We start from the raw sequence: 18,969 nt of genomic DNA, 5'->3' as shown, positions 1-18,969 counted from the left end.
AAAAACTGGATTTGTTTGAAGGCAGTGATATTTTTGAATGTGCAGCTGCCTCTAGGAAACACAAAAACCATCCTGGTGGTAGAAGCAGGTGCTGGCTTTGGGGCGCAGGACTTCTTGAACTGGTGCTCTTTGCCATACAGGCAACTCGCTCAGAGATATTTTCAATTTTTATCAAATTCCAGGCCATGAATGGTTTTTGGGGGTTGCAAGTTTTTCTTTATTATTCATTCATGGGATATAGGAATTATTGGCTAAGGCACCCATTCTTATTTCCCATCCTTAATTGCTCTGAAGACGTTGGCGATGAACTGCAGTTTTCAATCACTGCAATCCTTAGAATGTTGTGACATGTATTCTACTGTAAGAAAGGCAGTTCTGGGATATTGACCCAGAAAAGTGAAGAATGGTATTATTCTTGCAAGTCAAGATGGTGTATAGCTTGGATGGGAACTTGCATGTGACAATATTCTATTGCATCCTAGGTTGTAAAGGTTACAGGACCAGAAGGTGTTCCAAAGGAACCTTTGTGAGTTACTGCATTTACAGCATGTTGTCGATGGTACACAATGCTGCAACTTGATGGTGAAGGGAGTGAATGTTGGAAATGTTGAATAGGATATCAATCAAACAGCTGCCTTGTCCCAGATGTTGTCAAACTTGAGTATTGCTATAGCTGCACTCAACCAGGCAAATGAAGTGTTCCTCAGTTCTGAGGAAGGGTCACAGAACCTGACATGTTAACTCTGATTTCTCTCCACAGATGCTGCCAAACCTGCTGGGTTTTTCCAGAATTTCTGTTTTTGCTTCTGATTTTCAGCATCCACAGGATTTTCAGTTTCTTTTTGAAGAGAACTCTATCACATTCCTGACTTGTTCCTTGTATATAGTAGATAGGCATTGGGAAGACAGGTTTTGATTTGCTCACTGAAGACTTCCTAACCTCTGAACTGCTCTTGTAACCACATTATTTGTTAGTATATGTAACTAACAACACGTCAGCTCAAGCCTGGATATTGTTCAGGTCTCACTGCATATGAACAGGTTACTTCAGTACTGAAGCTGTCACAACTAGTGATGAACATTGTGTAATCTTTAACAAACATTTCTACTTGGGACCTGACAATGGAGGGAAGATAAGTTATAAAGCAGCTGAAGATGGTTGGACCTAGGACATATTGCGAAGGAACTCCTGCAGTTATATGTTGTGTTGATATAACTGAACCTCACTCCCATGAAGAGAAACAACCTTATCACATCTACCCTGTCAAACACCCCTAAGGATCTTGTTGTTTCAATAAAATCCCCCTCATGCTTCTAAACTCCAAAAAGTACAGGCCTAACCTCCTCAACCTCCCCTCATAAAGAAAATTTCTCCATACTTCGAATCAATTAACGTTCTCTGGTCTGCCTCCAATGCCAGTACATCTTTCCTTCGATACAGAGACTAAAATTCATCACAGTATTCCAGCTGTGGTCTGACGAGTACCTTTTATAGTTTTAGCAAGATCTCCCTATTTTTATACTTCATTCCCTTTGAAATAAAGGCTAACATTCCATTTGCCTTCCCTATTACTCACTGAATACAGATGCTACCTTTTTGTGATTCATGAATTAGGACCCCCAAATCCCTATGTCTGCAGTTTATGCAGTTTTTCTACAATTATATAATATTCAGCTCTTTTATTATTCCTGCCGAAGTGCATATGCTCATATTTGTCCACAATACATTCCGTCTGCCAAGATTTTGCCGACTCACTTGATCTGTCTATATCTCTCTCCGCAGACTCCTTGAATCATTCTAGATTCTTGCCTTGTCACCTATTTTTGTGTTATCTGCAAACTTGGCAATAGTACATTTATTGCATCATTCAAATCATTAATATATAATGTTGTACATAATTGCAAGGTGTGTCCGAAATAAGAGTGATGAACTTAGAGCATGGATCAGTACTTGGGGCTACGATGTTGAGGCCATAACGGAGACGTAGGTTTCACAGGGGAAGGGATGGTTGCTTGATGTTCCAGGGTTTAAAACGTTTAAAAACAACAGGGAGGATGGAAAAAGAGGAGGGGGTGTAGCATTGCTAATCAGAGAGTGCATCACAGCTACAGAAACGAAGGTTGTTGAGGAAGGTTTGTCTACTGAGTCAGTATGGGTGGGAACAGCAAGGGAACAGCCACCACATTGTGGGTTTTCTACAGACCACCTAATAGCAGGAGAGGGATTGAAGATCTCATAGGCGGGCAGATTCTGGAAAAATGCAAAAGTAGCAGGGTTGTTGTTATGGGTGATTTCAACTTTCCCAATATCGACTGGAACCTCGCAAGTGCAGATGGTTTGGATGGAGCCGTTTTTGTCAGGTGTGTTCAGGAGGGTTTCCTTACTCAGTATGTAGACAGGCCAATGAAGGGAGAGACCATTTTGGATTTGGTGCTCAGCAACGAGCCAGGACAGGTGTCAGATCTCGCGGTGGGAGAGCATTTTGGTGAAAGTGATCACAACTGCCTCACATTTAGCATAGCCTTGGAGAGTGAAAAGAGCAGTTACCGAGGGAAGGTATTTAATTGGGGAAAAGGAAATTATGACGCAGTCAGACAGGAATTGGGAAGTACAGACTGTGAGCAATTGTTCCACAGAAAGGGCACATGTGGAGACTATTTAAGGAGCAGTTGTTGCGAGTGATGCACAAATTTGTTCCTCTGAGACAGGTAAGGGGGTAAGATTGAGGAACCTTGGATGACAAGAACAGAGGAACTTCTCGTCAAAAGGAAGAAGGCAGCTTACGTAAGGTGGAGGAAGCAAGGATCTAGCACAGCTTTAGAGAATTACGGGCTTACTAGAAAGGAGCTCAGAAATGGACTGAGGACAGCCAGGATGGGGCACGAAAAAGGCTTGGCAAGAAGGATTAGGGAGAACCCAAAGGCATTTTACTCATACGTGAGGAATAAGAGAATGATCAGGGAGAAGGTAGGGCCGATCAGGGATAGCGGAGGGAACTTGTGCATGGAGTTTGAGCAGATAGGCGAAGCCTTAAATGAGTTTTTTGCTTCAGTTTTCACTAAGGAAAAGGAATTTGTTGTAAATGAAAACTTAGAGGAACTGGGATCAGTCTTGACCAGCTCAAGATTGATGAAGTTGATGTGTTAGAAATTTTGGAAAACATTAAGATTGATCAGTCCCCTGGGCCAGGCCAGATTTATCCTAGGCTGCTCCTAGGAAAGCGAGAAAGGAGGTTGCTAAGCCACTGACGAGGATATTTGCCTCCTCACTCTCCACAGGACTCATACCTGAGGATCGGAAGGAAGCGAATGTTGTTCCTCTTTTCAAGTAGGGTAATAGGGAAATCGCTGGCAATTACAGACCAGTCAGTCTTACATCTGTGGTCAGCAATGTTTTGGAAAGAATTCTGAGGGATAGGATTTATGACTATTTGGCAAAGCATAGTGTGATTAAAGGCAGTCAGCATGGCTTTGTGAGGGGCAGGTCATGCCTCACAAATCTTATTGAGTTCTTTGAGGAGGTGTCAAGACAGGTCGACGACGGTCGAACAGTGGATGTGGCGTTATGGATTTTAGCAAGGCACTTGATAATGGTCGGCTCATTCATAACGTCAGGAAGTACGGGATACAGGGAGATTTGGCTATCTGGATTCAGAATTGGCTGGCTGACAGAAGGCAGAGAGTGGTTGTAGATGGAAAGTATTCTGCCTGGAGAACAGTGTTGAGTGGGGTCCTGCAGGGCTCTGTTCTTGGGCCTCTGCTCTGTGTAGTTTTTATAAATGACTTGGATGAGGAGGTTGAGGGGTGGGTTAGTAAATTTGCAGATGACACAAAGGTTGGAGGTGTTGTCGATAGTATAGAGGGCTACTGCAAGCTGCAGCGTGACATAGACAGGATGCAGAGCTGGGCTGAGAAATGACAGATGGAGTTCAACCTGGATAAATGCAAAATGATGCATTTTGGAAGATCGAACTCGAATGTTGAATATAGGATTAAGGACAGGATTCTTGACAGTGTCAGGAACAGAGGAATCTTGGTGTGCAAGTACATAGATCCCTCAAAGTTGCCACCCAAGTGGATAGGGTTGTTAAGAAAGCATATGGTGTTTTGGCTTTCATTAACAGGGGGCTGAGTTTAAGAGCCGCGAGGTTTTGCTGCAACTCTACAAGTCCCTGGTAAGTCCACACTTGGAATATTGTGTCCAGTTCTGGTTGCCCTACTATAGGAAAGATACAGAGGCTTTGGAGAGGGTGCAAAGAAGGTCTACCCGGATGCTGCCTGGACTGGAGAGCTTGCCTTATGAGGAAAGGTTGAATAAGCTCGGACTTTTCTCTCTGGAGAGAAGAAGGAAGAGAGGAGACCTGATCGAGGTATACAAAATAATGAGAGGAATAGATAGAGTCAATAGCCAGAGACTTTTCCCCAGGGCAGGATTGACTGGTACGAGAAGTCATAGTTTGAAGATATTAGGAGGAATGAATAAAGGAGACGTCAGAGGTAGGTTCTTTATGCAGAGAGTTTAGATTAGATTAGATTAGATTACAGTGTGGAAACAGGCCCTTCGGCCCAACAAGTCCACACCGACCCGCCGAAGCGCAACCCACCCATACCCCTACATTTACCCCTTACCTAACACTACGGGCAATTTAGCATGGCCAATTCACCTGACCTACACATCTTTGGACTGTGGGAGGAAACCGGAGCACCCGGAGGAAACCCACGCAGACACGGGGAGAATGTGCAAACTCCACACAGTCAGTCGCCTGAGGCGGGAAATGAACCCGGCGCTGTGAGGCAGCAGTGCTAACCACTGTGCCACCGTGCCGCCCACTAGTTGTGAATGCATGGAATGCGTTGCCAGCTGTGGTGGTGGAAGCAGAGTCATTGGGGACATTTAAGCGACTGCTGGACATGCACATGGACATGCACATGGATAGCAGTGAGTTGAGGGGTGCGTAGGTGAAGTTACTATATTTTACATTAGGATTAAATCTCAGCACAACATCGTGGGCCAAAGGGCCTGTTCTGTGCTGTACGTTTCTATGTTCTATGTTCTATAATTGAGGCCCAGCACTGTGGTATTCCACTAGTTATTGCTTGCTATTCTGAAAATGTCTCTTTTATCCCAACTGTCCTCTATTATTTCTTTATTAATTCTTTCCACGGGCTATTATACTACTCCCAACACCATGGGCTCATACATTAATAAGAAAATTAGAACATAGTAGGAGCAGGCCATTCGGTCTTTGAGCCTGCTCTGCCAGTCACTATGATCATACCTTATTGTCAAACTCAGTAACTAACTCCTGCTTTTCGCCCAATATCCTTTGATCCCTACAGCCCCAATTCTTCTTGAAGTATCTAATTCTTTCTTGAAATCAAGCAATGTTGTGGCCTTGACTGCTTTCTATGGGAGCAAATTCCACAGGCTAAGCACTCACTGGGTAGAGAAATTTTTGTTCATCTCATTCCTAAATAGTTCACCCCTTTTCCTCAGGATTTGCCTGTCATCGGGAACATCCTTCTGGCTTCCACCCTGTTTATCCCTCTTGAAGGTTTATAGGTTTCTATGAGATTCTCTCTGTTGCCCCCCACACCCGGCCACTTCATTCTTCTGAACTCCAGTCAATATAATCCCAACTGATTTAACCTGAAAGTGGAATCGCAGGTAGATAGGATAGGAAAAAATACATTTGGTATGCTTTCCTTTATTGGTCAGAGTATTGAGTACAGGAGTTTGGGAGGTCATGTTGCGGCTGTACAGGACATTGGTTAGGCCACTGTTGGAGTATTGCGGGCAATTCTGGTCTCGTTTCTATCGGAAAGATGTTATGAAACGTGAAAAGGTTCAGAAAAGATTTACAAGGATGTTGCCAGGGTTTGAGGATTTCAGCTACAGGGAGAGGTTGAATAGGCTGGGGCTGTTTTCCCTGGAGCATCGGAGGCTGAGGGGTGACCTTATGGAGGTTTATGAAATCATGTGGGGTATGGATTGGATAAATAGACAAAGTCTTTTCCCTGGGGTGGGGGAATCCAGGACTAGAGGTCATAGGTTTAGGGTGAGAGGGGAAAGATATAAAAGAGACCTACAGGGCGACGTTTTCACGCAGAGGGTGGTACGTGTATGGAATGAGCTGCCAGAGGAAGTGGTGGAGGCTGGTACAATTGCAACATTTAAAAGGCATTTGGATGGGTGTATGAATAGGATGGGTTTGGAGGGATATGGGCCGGGTGCTGGCAGGTGGGACTAGATTGGGTTGGGATATCTGGTCGGCATGGAAAGTTAGACTGGAGGGTGCTGTACATCTCTACGACTCTATGATTGACTCGTACATCAGTCCTGTCATCTCTGGAATCAGACTGGTAAACCTTCACTGCACTCCCGCTATAGCAAGTGCACCCTTTCTCAGATAAAAGAAAGCTGCACACAACATTCCAGCTGTTGTATCACCAAGGCCCTCTTTAAGTGCAACAAGACATCCCTGCTCCTGTAGTTGAATCCTCTCGTGAGGAAGGCCAATGTACCATTTGCCTTCTTTACTGCCTCTTGCAGCTGCATGCTTACCATCAATGACTATTATACAAGAACTGCCAGGTTCTGTTGCACATTCTCCACTCTCAATTTATAGCCATTTATAATCTTCCTGCTTTTGCTCCCAAAGTGGATAACTTCAAATTTATCTACATTATATTGCATCTGCCAAGTATTCGCCCGCTCACTCAGCTTATCCAATCACACTGAAGTATCTCTGCAATCTCCTCACAGTTCACTCTCTCACCCAGCTTTGTGCTATCTGAAAATGCTGACATATTACATTTAATTGCCAAATCCACATTATTAACATATATTGTGAATAGCTGAGCTCCTAGCACTGATACCTCTGGTATCCTCACTAATCACTGCCTGCCATTAAGAAAAAGACCTGTTTATTCATCCTCCTTTTTTCCTGTCTGCCAACTAGTTTTCTATCTATTTCAATAAAATAACCTAATCTTATGGGCTGTAATTTTGCCCATTAGTTTATCATGTGGGATTTCATTCTGTAAGTCCAAATAAAGCACTGCCACTGGCGCTCCTTCAGCATCTCTGCGAGTTGCATCCTTACTGAATTCCAGTAGATTTATCAAGCAGATTTCCCTTCCTAAATTCATCCTGACTCTGTCTGATACTGACACGGTTTTCTAAGTGTCTAACTGTTAATTCTTCCTTAATCAACTCTAGCACTTTCCCCACTACTGACATCAGGCTAACTAGTCTGTAATTCCCATTTCCTTTCTGCTTCCCTTCTTAGAGGTATTACATTAGCTGCACTCAAATCTGTCGGAAATGTTTCAGAGTGTAGAATCTTGCAAGATGACTAACAACTCTGGGGCCACTTCCTTATATATTCTGGGTTGTAAGTTATCAGGCCTTTGGATTTATCAGCCTTCAATCCCATCAATTGCCCTAATACCATTTCTCTACTTAAACTGATTTCCTTCAGTTCTTCCCTCTCACTAAACCCTGTATTCATCAACATTTCTGGTGTGTTTGTGTCCTCTTTTGTGAACACAGAACAAAAGCATGTGTTTAGCTGGTCACTAATTTATTTCTTCCCCATTATTAATTCCCCTGCTTCTGACTGTAAGAGACCTACATATGTCTTCACCAATCTTCTACTCTTCACATACCTGCAGAATCGTTTGCAATCACTTTTTATGTTCTCCGCAAGCTTATTGTTGTGCTCCATTTTCCCTTTTGTAATCAATCCCTTTATTCTCCTTTACTGAATTCTAAATTGCTCCCACTCAGATGTTGTTTTGTTCTGGCCAATTTGTGTGCTGCTTCCTTGGGTCTACTACTTCTTGAATTTCCCTTGTAAGCTATGGTTTAGAGACATTTCCTCTTTAAATTTTGCACCATAAATGAATGAACAATTGTTGCAGTTCACCTATGCACTCTTCAAATGTTTGTCATTGACCTTCCACCATTATCCATTGAAATAACATTCCCCAATCTATAAAAACCAATTCACACTTCATGTCATCATGCTTTCCTCTATTTAGACTCAGGACCCGAGGCTCAGAATCAGCACTCTCTATCTTGATGGGAAATTCTATTATATTATGCTTGCTCATCCCAAAGGATCCTCACACAACCATACTGCCAATTATTCCTTTCTCATTACACAACACCCAGTCGAGAGTGGCATGACCTCTTCTTGGTTCTAAGTAGCCTTATGTGTGGCAGCTTATCAATTGTGTTTGAAAATTTGAGTATTTTACACATAGTGCTTACTAGTTACCTCCTCAAAGAACTGGAATAATTTTTTTCAGGCATGGCTTCCCCTTCAGCTTCTGTTTCTGTTAAGCTGAGTCTATCAGACAGAGAAATTAGAGAATTTTGCATATTTTAATAAACTCATTAAATTTTGTGACAACTCCAACAATGGTGGGTCTTGATTTCCAGCATGTAATCCCAGTAAGGCATGACACAGACCTGTATTCTTGCTTCACCAGGTTGACACCTAATATTTAGGTAGATCTAATACTGTTCCTGGCCTGTCCTCCTGCACTCTTCATTGAACCAGAGTTCATCTCCCAGTTTGATGGTTAGCATGATGGCTGTTATTTCACATATATCCCCAAAATAATTGAAAAGACCGTTTATTCACAGAGGTCTAAATGACAGTTAGGTGTAGATCTCAGGATTTTACCTTGTAGCAATGCTTAAGTTGGTTGGACCCATGAGGAACAGATTTTGAATCCGGTCCTGAATTACAATGGTTGAAGACAGCAGAAAAATCTGCTTACTGACGAAAGCATCAATGTTATAGATTCCAGCAACTGCATAAGTGTGGTTGATGGTGAAACTATAAAAGAATTTTGTCAGCGACAGAAAACACAAATCAGGAAACAATAATTAGAGAGTGTTAAGCAGCAAATTATCTTCAATTTCATGTAATATTCTATAAGATACTTACAATGACCACATATGATACATGATAACTCTCCAAATAGAATGCTAAATATACAATCCTATGCAAAAAACTGGTAAGCAGAAACAGGAAACACTTTGCAGTTCAACATTTGTACTTGGAACCGAGTTGAACTTGTTTCCTTAAAGTTCATCCAAGGAATATGTAACACTTGCCTAACTTTCTTTTCAGCGTTCATTGTTCTGTAGGGACAGGCTACTCAGAGATGACATTGGCCTTTTAATACCTGGACCTAGATATTAAGCGTTCAGATGTTTGACAATTCAGCCTGATGCTGATCTTTGGGGCAGAATGATGGAGAAATGGGGATAGCGGGGTAAAGTTACTGGACTAGGAAACAAGGAGCTCAGGCTCACACTCTGGGGACATGGGTTCCCATCACAACACAGCAGCTGGTGGAATTGAAATGCATTAAATAAAATCTGGAATTATAAAGCTTAACATCATAAGTGCCACCTGGCTTACTCATTTCTTCAGGAAAGGAAAGCCGCTCAGCTTATCTGGTCTGGCCTACTCATGGTTCCACACTTAAGTGATTAACTTCGAAATGCCCTCTGATATGACCGAGAAAGCCTCACACTTGAAAGTCAACTAAGAATGGCTACCATCCAGTAGGGTCTGCCTCCCACAAAAGAATAAAGAAAAAACCCTACTCCTCTACACAAGAAATTTCATCAAAGTTGACATGATTCAAAGCTGAGAATGAGGTAGGATTGATAAACTAAACTGTATTCATTTCAATGCAAGAAGCTTAACAGGCCTAACAGATGAACTCAGGGCATAGTTGAAAATATGGGACTGGCATATCATAACAATTACAGAGATGTCACTCAGGGATGGACAGGACTGGCAGCTTAATGTTCCAGGGTATAGAATTCTACTGGAAGGATAGAATGGAGGGCAAGAGAGAAGTGGTAGTGGTGTTTTTGATTAGGAGTAACATTATGGCTGTAAATAGGGAGGATATTCCGGGGAATATATCTAGGGAAGTTATTTGGGTGGAACTGGGAAGTAAGAAAGGAATGTAAGGAGATCTCAGTTTTCTGTAAGAATTATTGAGTGGTTCTGCGAGGGGAGTTTAACTTTCCAAACATGGACAGGGATTGCCAAGGGCTTGGATGGAGAGAGATTTGTTAAGTATGCACAAGAACACTTTCTAATTCAGTATGTGGATGTATCTATGAGAGAAGGTGTAAAACTTGATCTCCTCTTGGGAAGTAAGGCAGGGCAGGTAACTGAGGTGTCAGTCGGGGAACTTTTTGGCGCCAGTGACCATAATTCTATTAGTTAAAATAGTGATGGAAAAGGATAGGCCGAATCTAAAAGTTGAAGTTCTAAATTGGAGGAAGGCTAATTTTGATGGTATTAGGCAAGAACTTTCAAAAGCTGATGGGGGGCAGATGTTCGCAGGTAAAGGGATGGCTGGAAAAAATGGGAAGCCTTCAAGAATGAGACAACGAGAATCCAAAGACAGTATATTCCTGTTAGGGTGAAATGAAAAGTTGGTAGGTATAGGGAATGCTGAATGACAAGAGAAATTGGTGTTTTGATTAATAAGAAGGAAGCATATGTCAGGTGTAGACAGCAGAGATCAAGTGAATCCCTAGAAGAGTATAAAGTCAATAGGAGTATACTTAAGAGGGAAATCATGAGGGCAAAAAGGGGACATAAGATAGCTTTGGCAAATAGGGGTAAGGAGTATCCAAAGGGATTCTACAGATACAGGTAACTAGGAAGAGAATAGGACCCCTTAAAGGTCAGCAAGTTCACCTATGTATAGAACTGCAGGAGTTGGAGGAGATACTGAAATAGTATTTTGCATCAGTGTTTACTGTGGAGGAGGATATAGAAGAGGAAAATGTGGAGAAATAAATAGAGACATATGGAAAAATTTCCAAATGCCTTAAAACACATAAAGGTGGATAGATCCCCAGGACTTGATCAGGTATACCTTAGATCTCTGTGGGAAGCTAGGGAAGTGATTGACGGGCCCCTTGCTGGGATAATTGCATCATCGTTAGCCACAGGTTAGTGCCGGAAGACCGGAGGTTGGCTAACATGGTGCCAGCATTTGAGAAAGGTGGTTAGAAAAATCCAGGGAATTATAAACTAATTAGCCTGACATCAGTGATGGGCAAATTGCTGGAGGGAATCCTGAGGGGTATGATTTACATGTATTTGGAAAGGCAAGGACTGTTTAGGCTTTGTGCATCATGTCGCACTAACTTGATTGAGGTTTTTGAGCATAAGCGGTATAGTTAGTAAGTTTGCAGATGAAACCAAAATTGGAGGTGTAGTGGACAGTGAAGAAAGTTACCTCAGATTACAACAGGATCTTGATTAGATGAGTAAAAGGCTGAGAAGTGGCAGATGGAGTTTAATTTAGATAAATGTGAGGTGCTGCATTTTGGGAAAACAAATCTTAGCTTATGGTAAGGTCCTAGGAAGTATTCCTGAACAAAGAGACCTTGGAGTGCAGGTTCATAGCTCCTTGAAAGTGGAGTTGCAGGTAGATAGGATAGTGAAGAAGGCATTTGGTAGTATTTCCTTTATTGGTCAGAGTATTGAGTACAGGAGTTGGGAGGTCATGTTGCGGCTGTACAGGACATTGGTTAGGCCACTGTTGGAATATTGCGTGCAATTCTGGTCTCCTTCCTATCGGAAAGATGTTGTGAAACTTGAAAGGGTTCAAAAACGATTTCCAAGGATGTTGCCAGGGTTGGAGGATTTGAGCCATAGGGAGAGGCTGAATAGGCTGGGACTGTTTTCCCTGGACTATCAGAGGCAGAGTGATGACCTTATAGAGGTTTATAAAATCATGAGGGTGCATGGATAGGATAAATAGACCAATTCTCTTCCCTGGGGTGGGGGTCGGGGGGTCCAGATCTAAAGAGCATAGGTTTAGGGTGAGATGGGAAAGATACAAAAGAGACATAAGGGGCAACCTTTTCACTCAGAAGGTAGTACGTGTATGGAATGAGCTGCCAGAGGAAGCAGTGGAGGCTGGTACAACTGCAACATTTAAAAGGTATCTGGATGAGTATATGAATAGGAAGGGTTTGGTGAGATATGGGCCGGATGCTGTCGGTGGGACTAGATTGGGTTGGGATATCTGATCGGCCTGGACAAGTTGGACTGAAGGGCCTGTTTCCGTCTGTACATCTCAATGACTCTAAGTAACAAAGAGGATTGATGAGGACAGAGCGGTGAATGGGATCTTTTTGGACTTCACTAAGGCTTTCAACAAGGTTTCTCATGGTGAGCTGGTTCGCAAGATTAGATCACACAGAATAAAGGGAGAACTAGTCATTTGGACACAGAAATGGCTCAAAGGCAGAAAACAGAAGGTAATGATGGAGGATTGCTTTTCAGGCCTGTGACCAGCAGCATGCCCCAAGGGTCATTGCTGGATCCACTGCTTTTCGTTATTTATATAAACGATTTGGATGTGAACCTAAGATGAATAGTTGGTAAATTTGCAGATGACACAAACATTGGAGGTGTAGTGGGCAGTGAAGGTTACATCAGAGAACAACGGGATCTTGATCAGATGGGCCAAGGAGTGGCAGGTGGAGTTTAATTTAGATAAATGTGAGGTGCTTTGGAAAGGCAAATCAGGGCACGACTTCTACACTTAATAGTGGTGAGTGTTGCTGAACAACGAGATCTTGGAGTGCAGGTCCATAGTTCCTTAAAAGTGGCGTTGCACATAGACAGGATAGTGAATAAGGTGCTTGGTAAACTTGCCTTTATTGGTCAGAGCATTGAGTACAGGAGTTGGGAGGTCATGTTGCGGCTGTACAGGACATTGGTTAGGCCACTATTGAAATACTGCATGCAATTCTGGTTTCCCTGCTATAGAAAGTATGTTGTGAAACCTGAAAGGGTTCAGAAAAGATTTATAAGGATGTTGCAAAGATTTGAGCTACAGGGAGAGGCTGAATAGATATGAACTATTTTCCCTGGAGCATAGGAGGCTGAGGGGTGAGCGTAGAGAGGTTTATAAAATCATAAGAGGCATGGATAGGGTATATAGGCAAGGTATTTTTCCCAGGTGGAGGAGTCCAAAACTAGACTGCATCAGTATGAGGTGAGGGGGGAAAGATTTAAAAGGTATCTAAGGGGCAAATGTTTTAATGCAGAGGGTAGTGGTGTATGGAATGAGCTGCCAGAGGAAGTGGTGGAAGCTGCTACAATTACAATATTTAAAAGGCATCTGAATGGCTATATGAATCGGAAGGATTTAGAGGGATATGGGCCAAATGCTAGCTAATGGGACGAGATTGGTTTAGGATATTGAGTCGGCATGGATACTTTGGGCCAAAGGATCTGTTTCCATGCTATACATCTCGATGACTCTATTGCACCTTTAACACATACGGTCATTCTTTGGTTATTCTATCCATATACATATTCTTTCCTTGTCAGAATTCTCTTGCTCAACAGGTTTGGCTCAGTTTCTTAGAAAATGTGAAAAGAATTCACTTTTTACCTATTGGAACTCGAAGCTGAAATGTTTGTCATATTTCCATCACCAAAGTGCATCACAACATCACCCATGTCTGGAGAAATGTTCTGCAAAAATTGAAAAGTAAGATGATTAAAGAAATTTGACAATATTATGAACACAAAATGAAATAGGAAGACAGAGATCAAAAATTGATGATAGCAGAAAGAGAATGACAAAATGATTTTTAAAAAGGCAACAATAAAATGGATGCAACAAAAATATTGAACCATGCATCAATTATTGGAAACAGAGGAGAAAAGGGAGTGAGCCACTACATGGTATTTACAACATCTTGACAAATGCAATATCATTTGAAAACGCACAAATTCACTCTTTATGATACTTAACAAGGAGTGTGAGTGTACGGCACTTTTCAATCAGACAGAGCTACATGGAGGCAAAAATAATAAGTTAACAATCTGATTAAGAATGAGAAAGAATGTCCTCACATTTATAAGAACAAAAGTACCATTCAGTTCATCGAGCCTGCTCCGCCATTCAATGAGATCATGGCTAATCTCTGGCCTAACTTCACGTACCTGCCTTCGGCCCATATCCCTAAATACCTTTACTTAACAAAACATTATCTGTCTCAAATTTAAAATCAACAACTGATGCAGCATCCACTGCCGTTTGTGGAAAAGTTCCAAACATCTAGCACCTTTTATTGAGAGAAGTGCTTCCTTATATCTTTCCTGAATAGTCTGGACTTAATTTTTAGTCTATGCCCTTAGTTTTAGACTATCCAACCAGTGCAAATAATTTATCAGATCACCCCTTAACTCACTTAATTTGAAAGAAATCTAGCATAAATTCTTTAATTTCTCCTTATAACTTAGCTCCTGAAGCCCATGCATCATTCTTGTAAATCTAGGTTGTACTCCTTCCAAGGCCTAAGGTGTCCATCGTTCCTAAGGTGTGGAGCAGAAGACAGCTTGCAGTACACCAAGTAGGGTTTTATCAAGAAGATAATGAAAAATAAGACGAGATGAATGAATTTAAAATAGGGGCGTTGGATTGTGCATGCTTAACCTACAATAATTATTCCCTTGTTATCTTGATTTAAAGCTTGATTTATCCAAGAACTGGTCTTTATGCACCATGCACAACTTCACAGTAAGGTTCTTAGAGGACTCACCAGAGTAGATGCGTTTCTCCAGTGGAAAAGTCTAAGTACAGAGGGTGCAATCTCAAAGTAAGGAGTTACCAATGTACAACAGAGGGCAGTGAATCTGTGAAATTCTTTACTGCAAAGAGCTGTTGAGGTTGGGTCATTAAGTATATTGAAGGCTGAAAAGGACATTTTTAATCAGTAAGGAAATCTGATGTAGCAAAGGCAGAAAAGTGGTTGAAGACTATCAAATCAGCCATGATCTCATCGATTGGCGGTGAAGACTTGATGACCTACTTCTGCTTCCATGCCAGATACCTTTAAGGTCTAGCTAGTTTCTAATACTATCACACCTTAAAATGAAAGCAAGATATCAACACATTAGCATATATTTGCTACCAAAACACCAATAAGGAATGGACAGTGTGCTAACCCAACTGGAGCAGCTGACATTCTGTGAATGAATAAGCAGCACACCAAGAACAGAAAATGAAATTAGGAAGTGAAAATCAGAAATTTTCCACAACCTATTTCATCGTCACATTTGGTTGATAAACTCTGGGACTTTCCTAGTGGCTCCAGTGAGTTTGCAGGTTATAGAAGGAAGCCCATAAAGTTTGGTGGATGCCATTCCCATTGTCCTTCCAGCTGTCTCCAACGTACTTGCAATTTTACATGTCGCTGTGCTGCACAGTTCTGAATACTACATTCTAGACTCAACTCCCCTCCCCAGTTTGAGACACCCCGCACTTCCCTGGTATTGGACTTCAAGAAACAGGGGCAGCTTGTAGCCGCAATCCTGGCCACTGCTGCCACTCACACAGTTGGGATTATTAAGCTGCTCGTCAAATTGTCCGACAACTCCAAGGCTGGATTTCTGCTCGAAAGAAGGTTGGAAACTTTGCCTCCAGCTAACTAATTCTCCTCAGTGTTGATTGGCCCTGGGACTGTGACAGCAGGACATCCCACCATCTTGGGGAGATGATGACACGGCGGTAATGTCACTGGACCCAAAATCCAGAACCCAGATGAAAGCTGTAGGGACCTGGTGAAATTCAAAATCAATACTGACAAAAAAGGGTACAACTAAAAAACTAACCTCATAGCGATTGTGTAACCACTACTGATTGTTGTAAAAACCCATCTGACTCACTAATGTCATTTAGGGATGGAAATCAGCCATCCACTGATCTACAATGTGGCTGACTCTTAACTGGCCTCTGGGTAAATAGGGATGGGCAATAAATGCTGGCCCAGACAGTGAAGGAAAAAAACCTAGAAATTCTGCCCATAGTTTAACTTGCCATATGCAACTGTAAATAGCCCATGAGTACAATAATTAAAACATAAAATATTGTTTTCATATTGTAGTTTTTAATTTTTTAAATACTTTATATAGTTCTTGAACACTTGTATATAGTAGTTACCACAATGTTTGAGACGGGGAAGTAAATGGATTTACTAAAACAAAAAAACTGCAGATGATGGAAATCTGAAACGTATACAGAAACTGCTGCAGAAACCCAGCAGGTATGGCAGCATCTGTGGAGAGAAAGAAGAGTTAACATTTGGGGTCCAGTGGTCCTTCTCTAGAACTACTGCTTTTGTTTTTGTCTTTGTTTGAGAAAACAGCTTTTATTTGCTGGCAATCAGAAGGTAGTGAAGGGCAAGGACGGATATGTTGGACAATAAAATTCTGCACTGTATGATTTGAACTGCTAAACGGGCATGTGACTCTCAGCTTTTCCTAGTCATTATGAAACCTCCTGGAATGCATCAAACATTCACAGACCACATAAAATCTTAGCTTCTCAGTAAACTTGAAAAGATTCGTTATCTTCACTCCAATGGGTTGGTCTCCTGAAAAAACTACTTCCCTCCCCAGCAATGGTGCAAGCGGAGGAAAACCAAGGCACCTTAGGATCATATTGCATTTTCAATTAAAAATAAAGTATTTCTAAAATCCTGAAAAATGTTACCTTAAATGTAAAGGTTACTGGTTTTCCAGCTGCCACGTTGGGCAAATGTGAGAGTCTTGGCCCACTACCCAGTTTGGAAACATTAAAAAAAAGTTCACTTGAAGTCTCAGATGCCAGATTAGAAACCGACAAAGAAACCCGATGAAGTCCAGCTTTTCCGCAGCTGTACAATAGAACAGGACTACCAGTTGTCACTGTCTGGTTATGAAACAGAGTCCATTTGTATATGTATGCTCTATTTTTCCATAGATATTCTAAAAATGAACACAGAAAATGAATTGTCATAAGGTATTCAGATTTGAAATAGAAAACTTATCTCACCAACATTTTTGTTATTTTCAATCTATTCGCGTAAATTCTAAATGAAGAACACTATAAGATGATGATCCTAGGCTAAATTTTCAGCAGGAAACCCATTTAATTAAATTCAATTTCAGAGAACACAAATTACAATGCGTGCAAACTAATGTTTCAAAATCATATTCTATGCATTTCACTCAAATAATATTCAGCTAATAAAAGTAAATTGGAGGGAAAACATAATTCAAGTTTTTTTTTCATATTGGTGTGGGCATCCGAGCTTAAAAAGTTTTAAAAACAGGCCTAAAAACTGAATGAAGAACATCTCCACATATGAGGCTTTTTGCAACAATATTAGTTGGTGTTTATTTATGTTAAGAAAATTATAATTATTAAGCTCATGTTTACAGTACAGTGAAATTTCTAATAACAAATTTCTATTTCTTGTTTATGCATGACAATAAACCTCAGGAGTTATAGGATAAGGAAAATTTAAAAAATTGTTACATTAATAATTATGTTTTAATCTTGATTCAGTATTGAACAAGTGAACCATAAGATAGAGAAGCAGAATTAGGTCATTCGGCCCATCAAGTCTGTGCTGCCATTTGATCATGGCTGATGTCTCATAACCCCATTCTTCTGTCTGTAAGCTCTGATCCCCTTCCTAATCAAGAACCTATCTCTGTCTTAAATACTCTCAATGACTTGGCCTCCACAGCCTGCTGTGGTAATGGGTTCTAAAGATTCACCACTTTCTGGCTGAAGAAATTCCTCCACATCCCTAAATTTTCATTATTAATATTTTGTTAAGACTTACCATTAACTTTTGCTATAAGGATGACATCTTCGCCAACAATAGGCTGTTGTTGTATTTCTATGACGACAACATGAATTTCTTTAACCACCAATGCTGTTGCTGAAACATTGTGAGAAGAGATCAAGTTTGCAACTCGAAGTAGCAGCTGCAATTCCCCTATGTGACTGAAGACAAAAGGCAGATCCAGTGGACTGTCTGCCACGTAACTACTGGTATTGAACAGTGTGGAATCATTCACCAGCACTTCAACCGTCAGGTCTGTGCCAGACGTTACAGAAGTCGAGATGATTACTGTTTGATTAACTGTGATTATGTTGGGAATGCTTGTTATAATATCTCCCACGAGATCTTGTACTGTAAACCTGATTGCATTTGCTGTTATTTCATGTAAATTGTTTCTTGCTGTTACACTAGCTAAGTAGACTCCTGGCTGTGTGTACGTATGCACCATTCGAGATGTATCTGCTTCCACTTCTGTTGAATTAGAAGAAAATGTCCATATATATGTGATGTTAGTTCCACTGAGTACATCAGCATAAAGAATGACTGTGGAATCAGTTGGTAGATATCTAGGGCTGGAGCTGAACAGAGAGAGGCCTTGGATTGCATCCTGGACTTCAATGGTGGTCCTAAATGAGGCACTGCTGATCGGATTAAATGCTGTCACTTGTAACTCATAGATTCCAGCTCTTTCAAATAAATATTGGAAATTCCAGTTGGCAGTCCTTCTTGAACTTAAAGTGCTGTTGCCATTTTGAATAGTCCAAATACATTGTGACCCAGTTTTATTAACTTCACTTGCAACCCTGAATGTCAGGTTTACTCTTGAAGAAACTATTTTATCCCAAAAGAGCAAATAAATTTTGTTAATGGGATCATAGATCTGTATGAGCTCTGTCAGTGTTGCATTGAGCACATCCAGTCCATAATACAAGCCAATTGAAACGTTAAAACCACCAACAAAGCTGTATGTGTGGAAAATTTGAATTCGCAAAGTACAATTCTGTAAGCCATAGTCTTCCATAAGTTCAAGGTGTGATTGGCTCTCAAATGCTGGTGAATGATCACCCAGTGAGTGACGATGGGTCATTCCAGGTTCAAATGTGATCTCAAAGGCTAATAATTGGCGTATTGTGGTGAATAATTCCATTTCCAGTGTTACATTCTCACCAACGGCAACATTATAACCACTTTTTGACTGAAATGTCAAGCTGGAGAGTGATTTCCTTACCACAGCCTAGAGAAAAAAAAAATTGTACCTGTATGTTAAT

General features: G+C 41.2%; 1 protein-coding gene across 10 annotated transcripts in view; it reads right to left on the bottom strand.

Moving 5' to 3' along the window:
- Nucleotides 1–18,969, bottom strand: part of pkd1l1 (polycystin 1 like 1, transient receptor potential channel interacting) — a 288,595-nt gene that overhangs the window by 189,728 nt on the left and 79,898 nt on the right. For all 10 annotated transcript variants that reach the window (XR_015757199.1, XR_015757200.1, XM_087987215.1 and 7 more), the window contains 4 exons: nucleotides 17,699–18,935; nucleotides 16,579–16,832; nucleotides 13,471–13,553; nucleotides 8,697–8,852 (listed from right to left, as the gene is read on the bottom strand). Coding sequence is in view for 8 of the 10 variants with exons in the window: in XM_087987215.1 (XP_087843341.1) it covers nucleotides 8,697–8,852; nucleotides 13,471–13,553; nucleotides 16,579–16,832; nucleotides 17,699–18,935 (1,730 nt within the window). In the remaining 2 variants the exon portion in view is untranslated. The remainder of the gene's footprint in view (nucleotides 1–8,696; nucleotides 8,853–13,470; nucleotides 13,554–16,578; nucleotides 16,833–17,698; nucleotides 18,936–18,969) is intronic.

This window comes from Chiloscyllium plagiosum, unplaced genomic scaffold, assembly GCF_037043375.1.
Source record: "Chiloscyllium plagiosum isolate Xiang-an unplaced genomic scaffold, Cpla_swu_hap1 HiC_scaffold_5, whole genome shotgun sequence".
In the NCBI taxonomy this organism is placed as follows: domain Eukaryota; kingdom Metazoa; phylum Chordata; class Chondrichthyes; order Orectolobiformes; family Hemiscylliidae; genus Chiloscyllium; species Chiloscyllium plagiosum.
The sequence above is the reverse complement of the archived record's forward strand: the minus strand, read 5'-3'. Positions and strand labels throughout refer to the sequence as shown.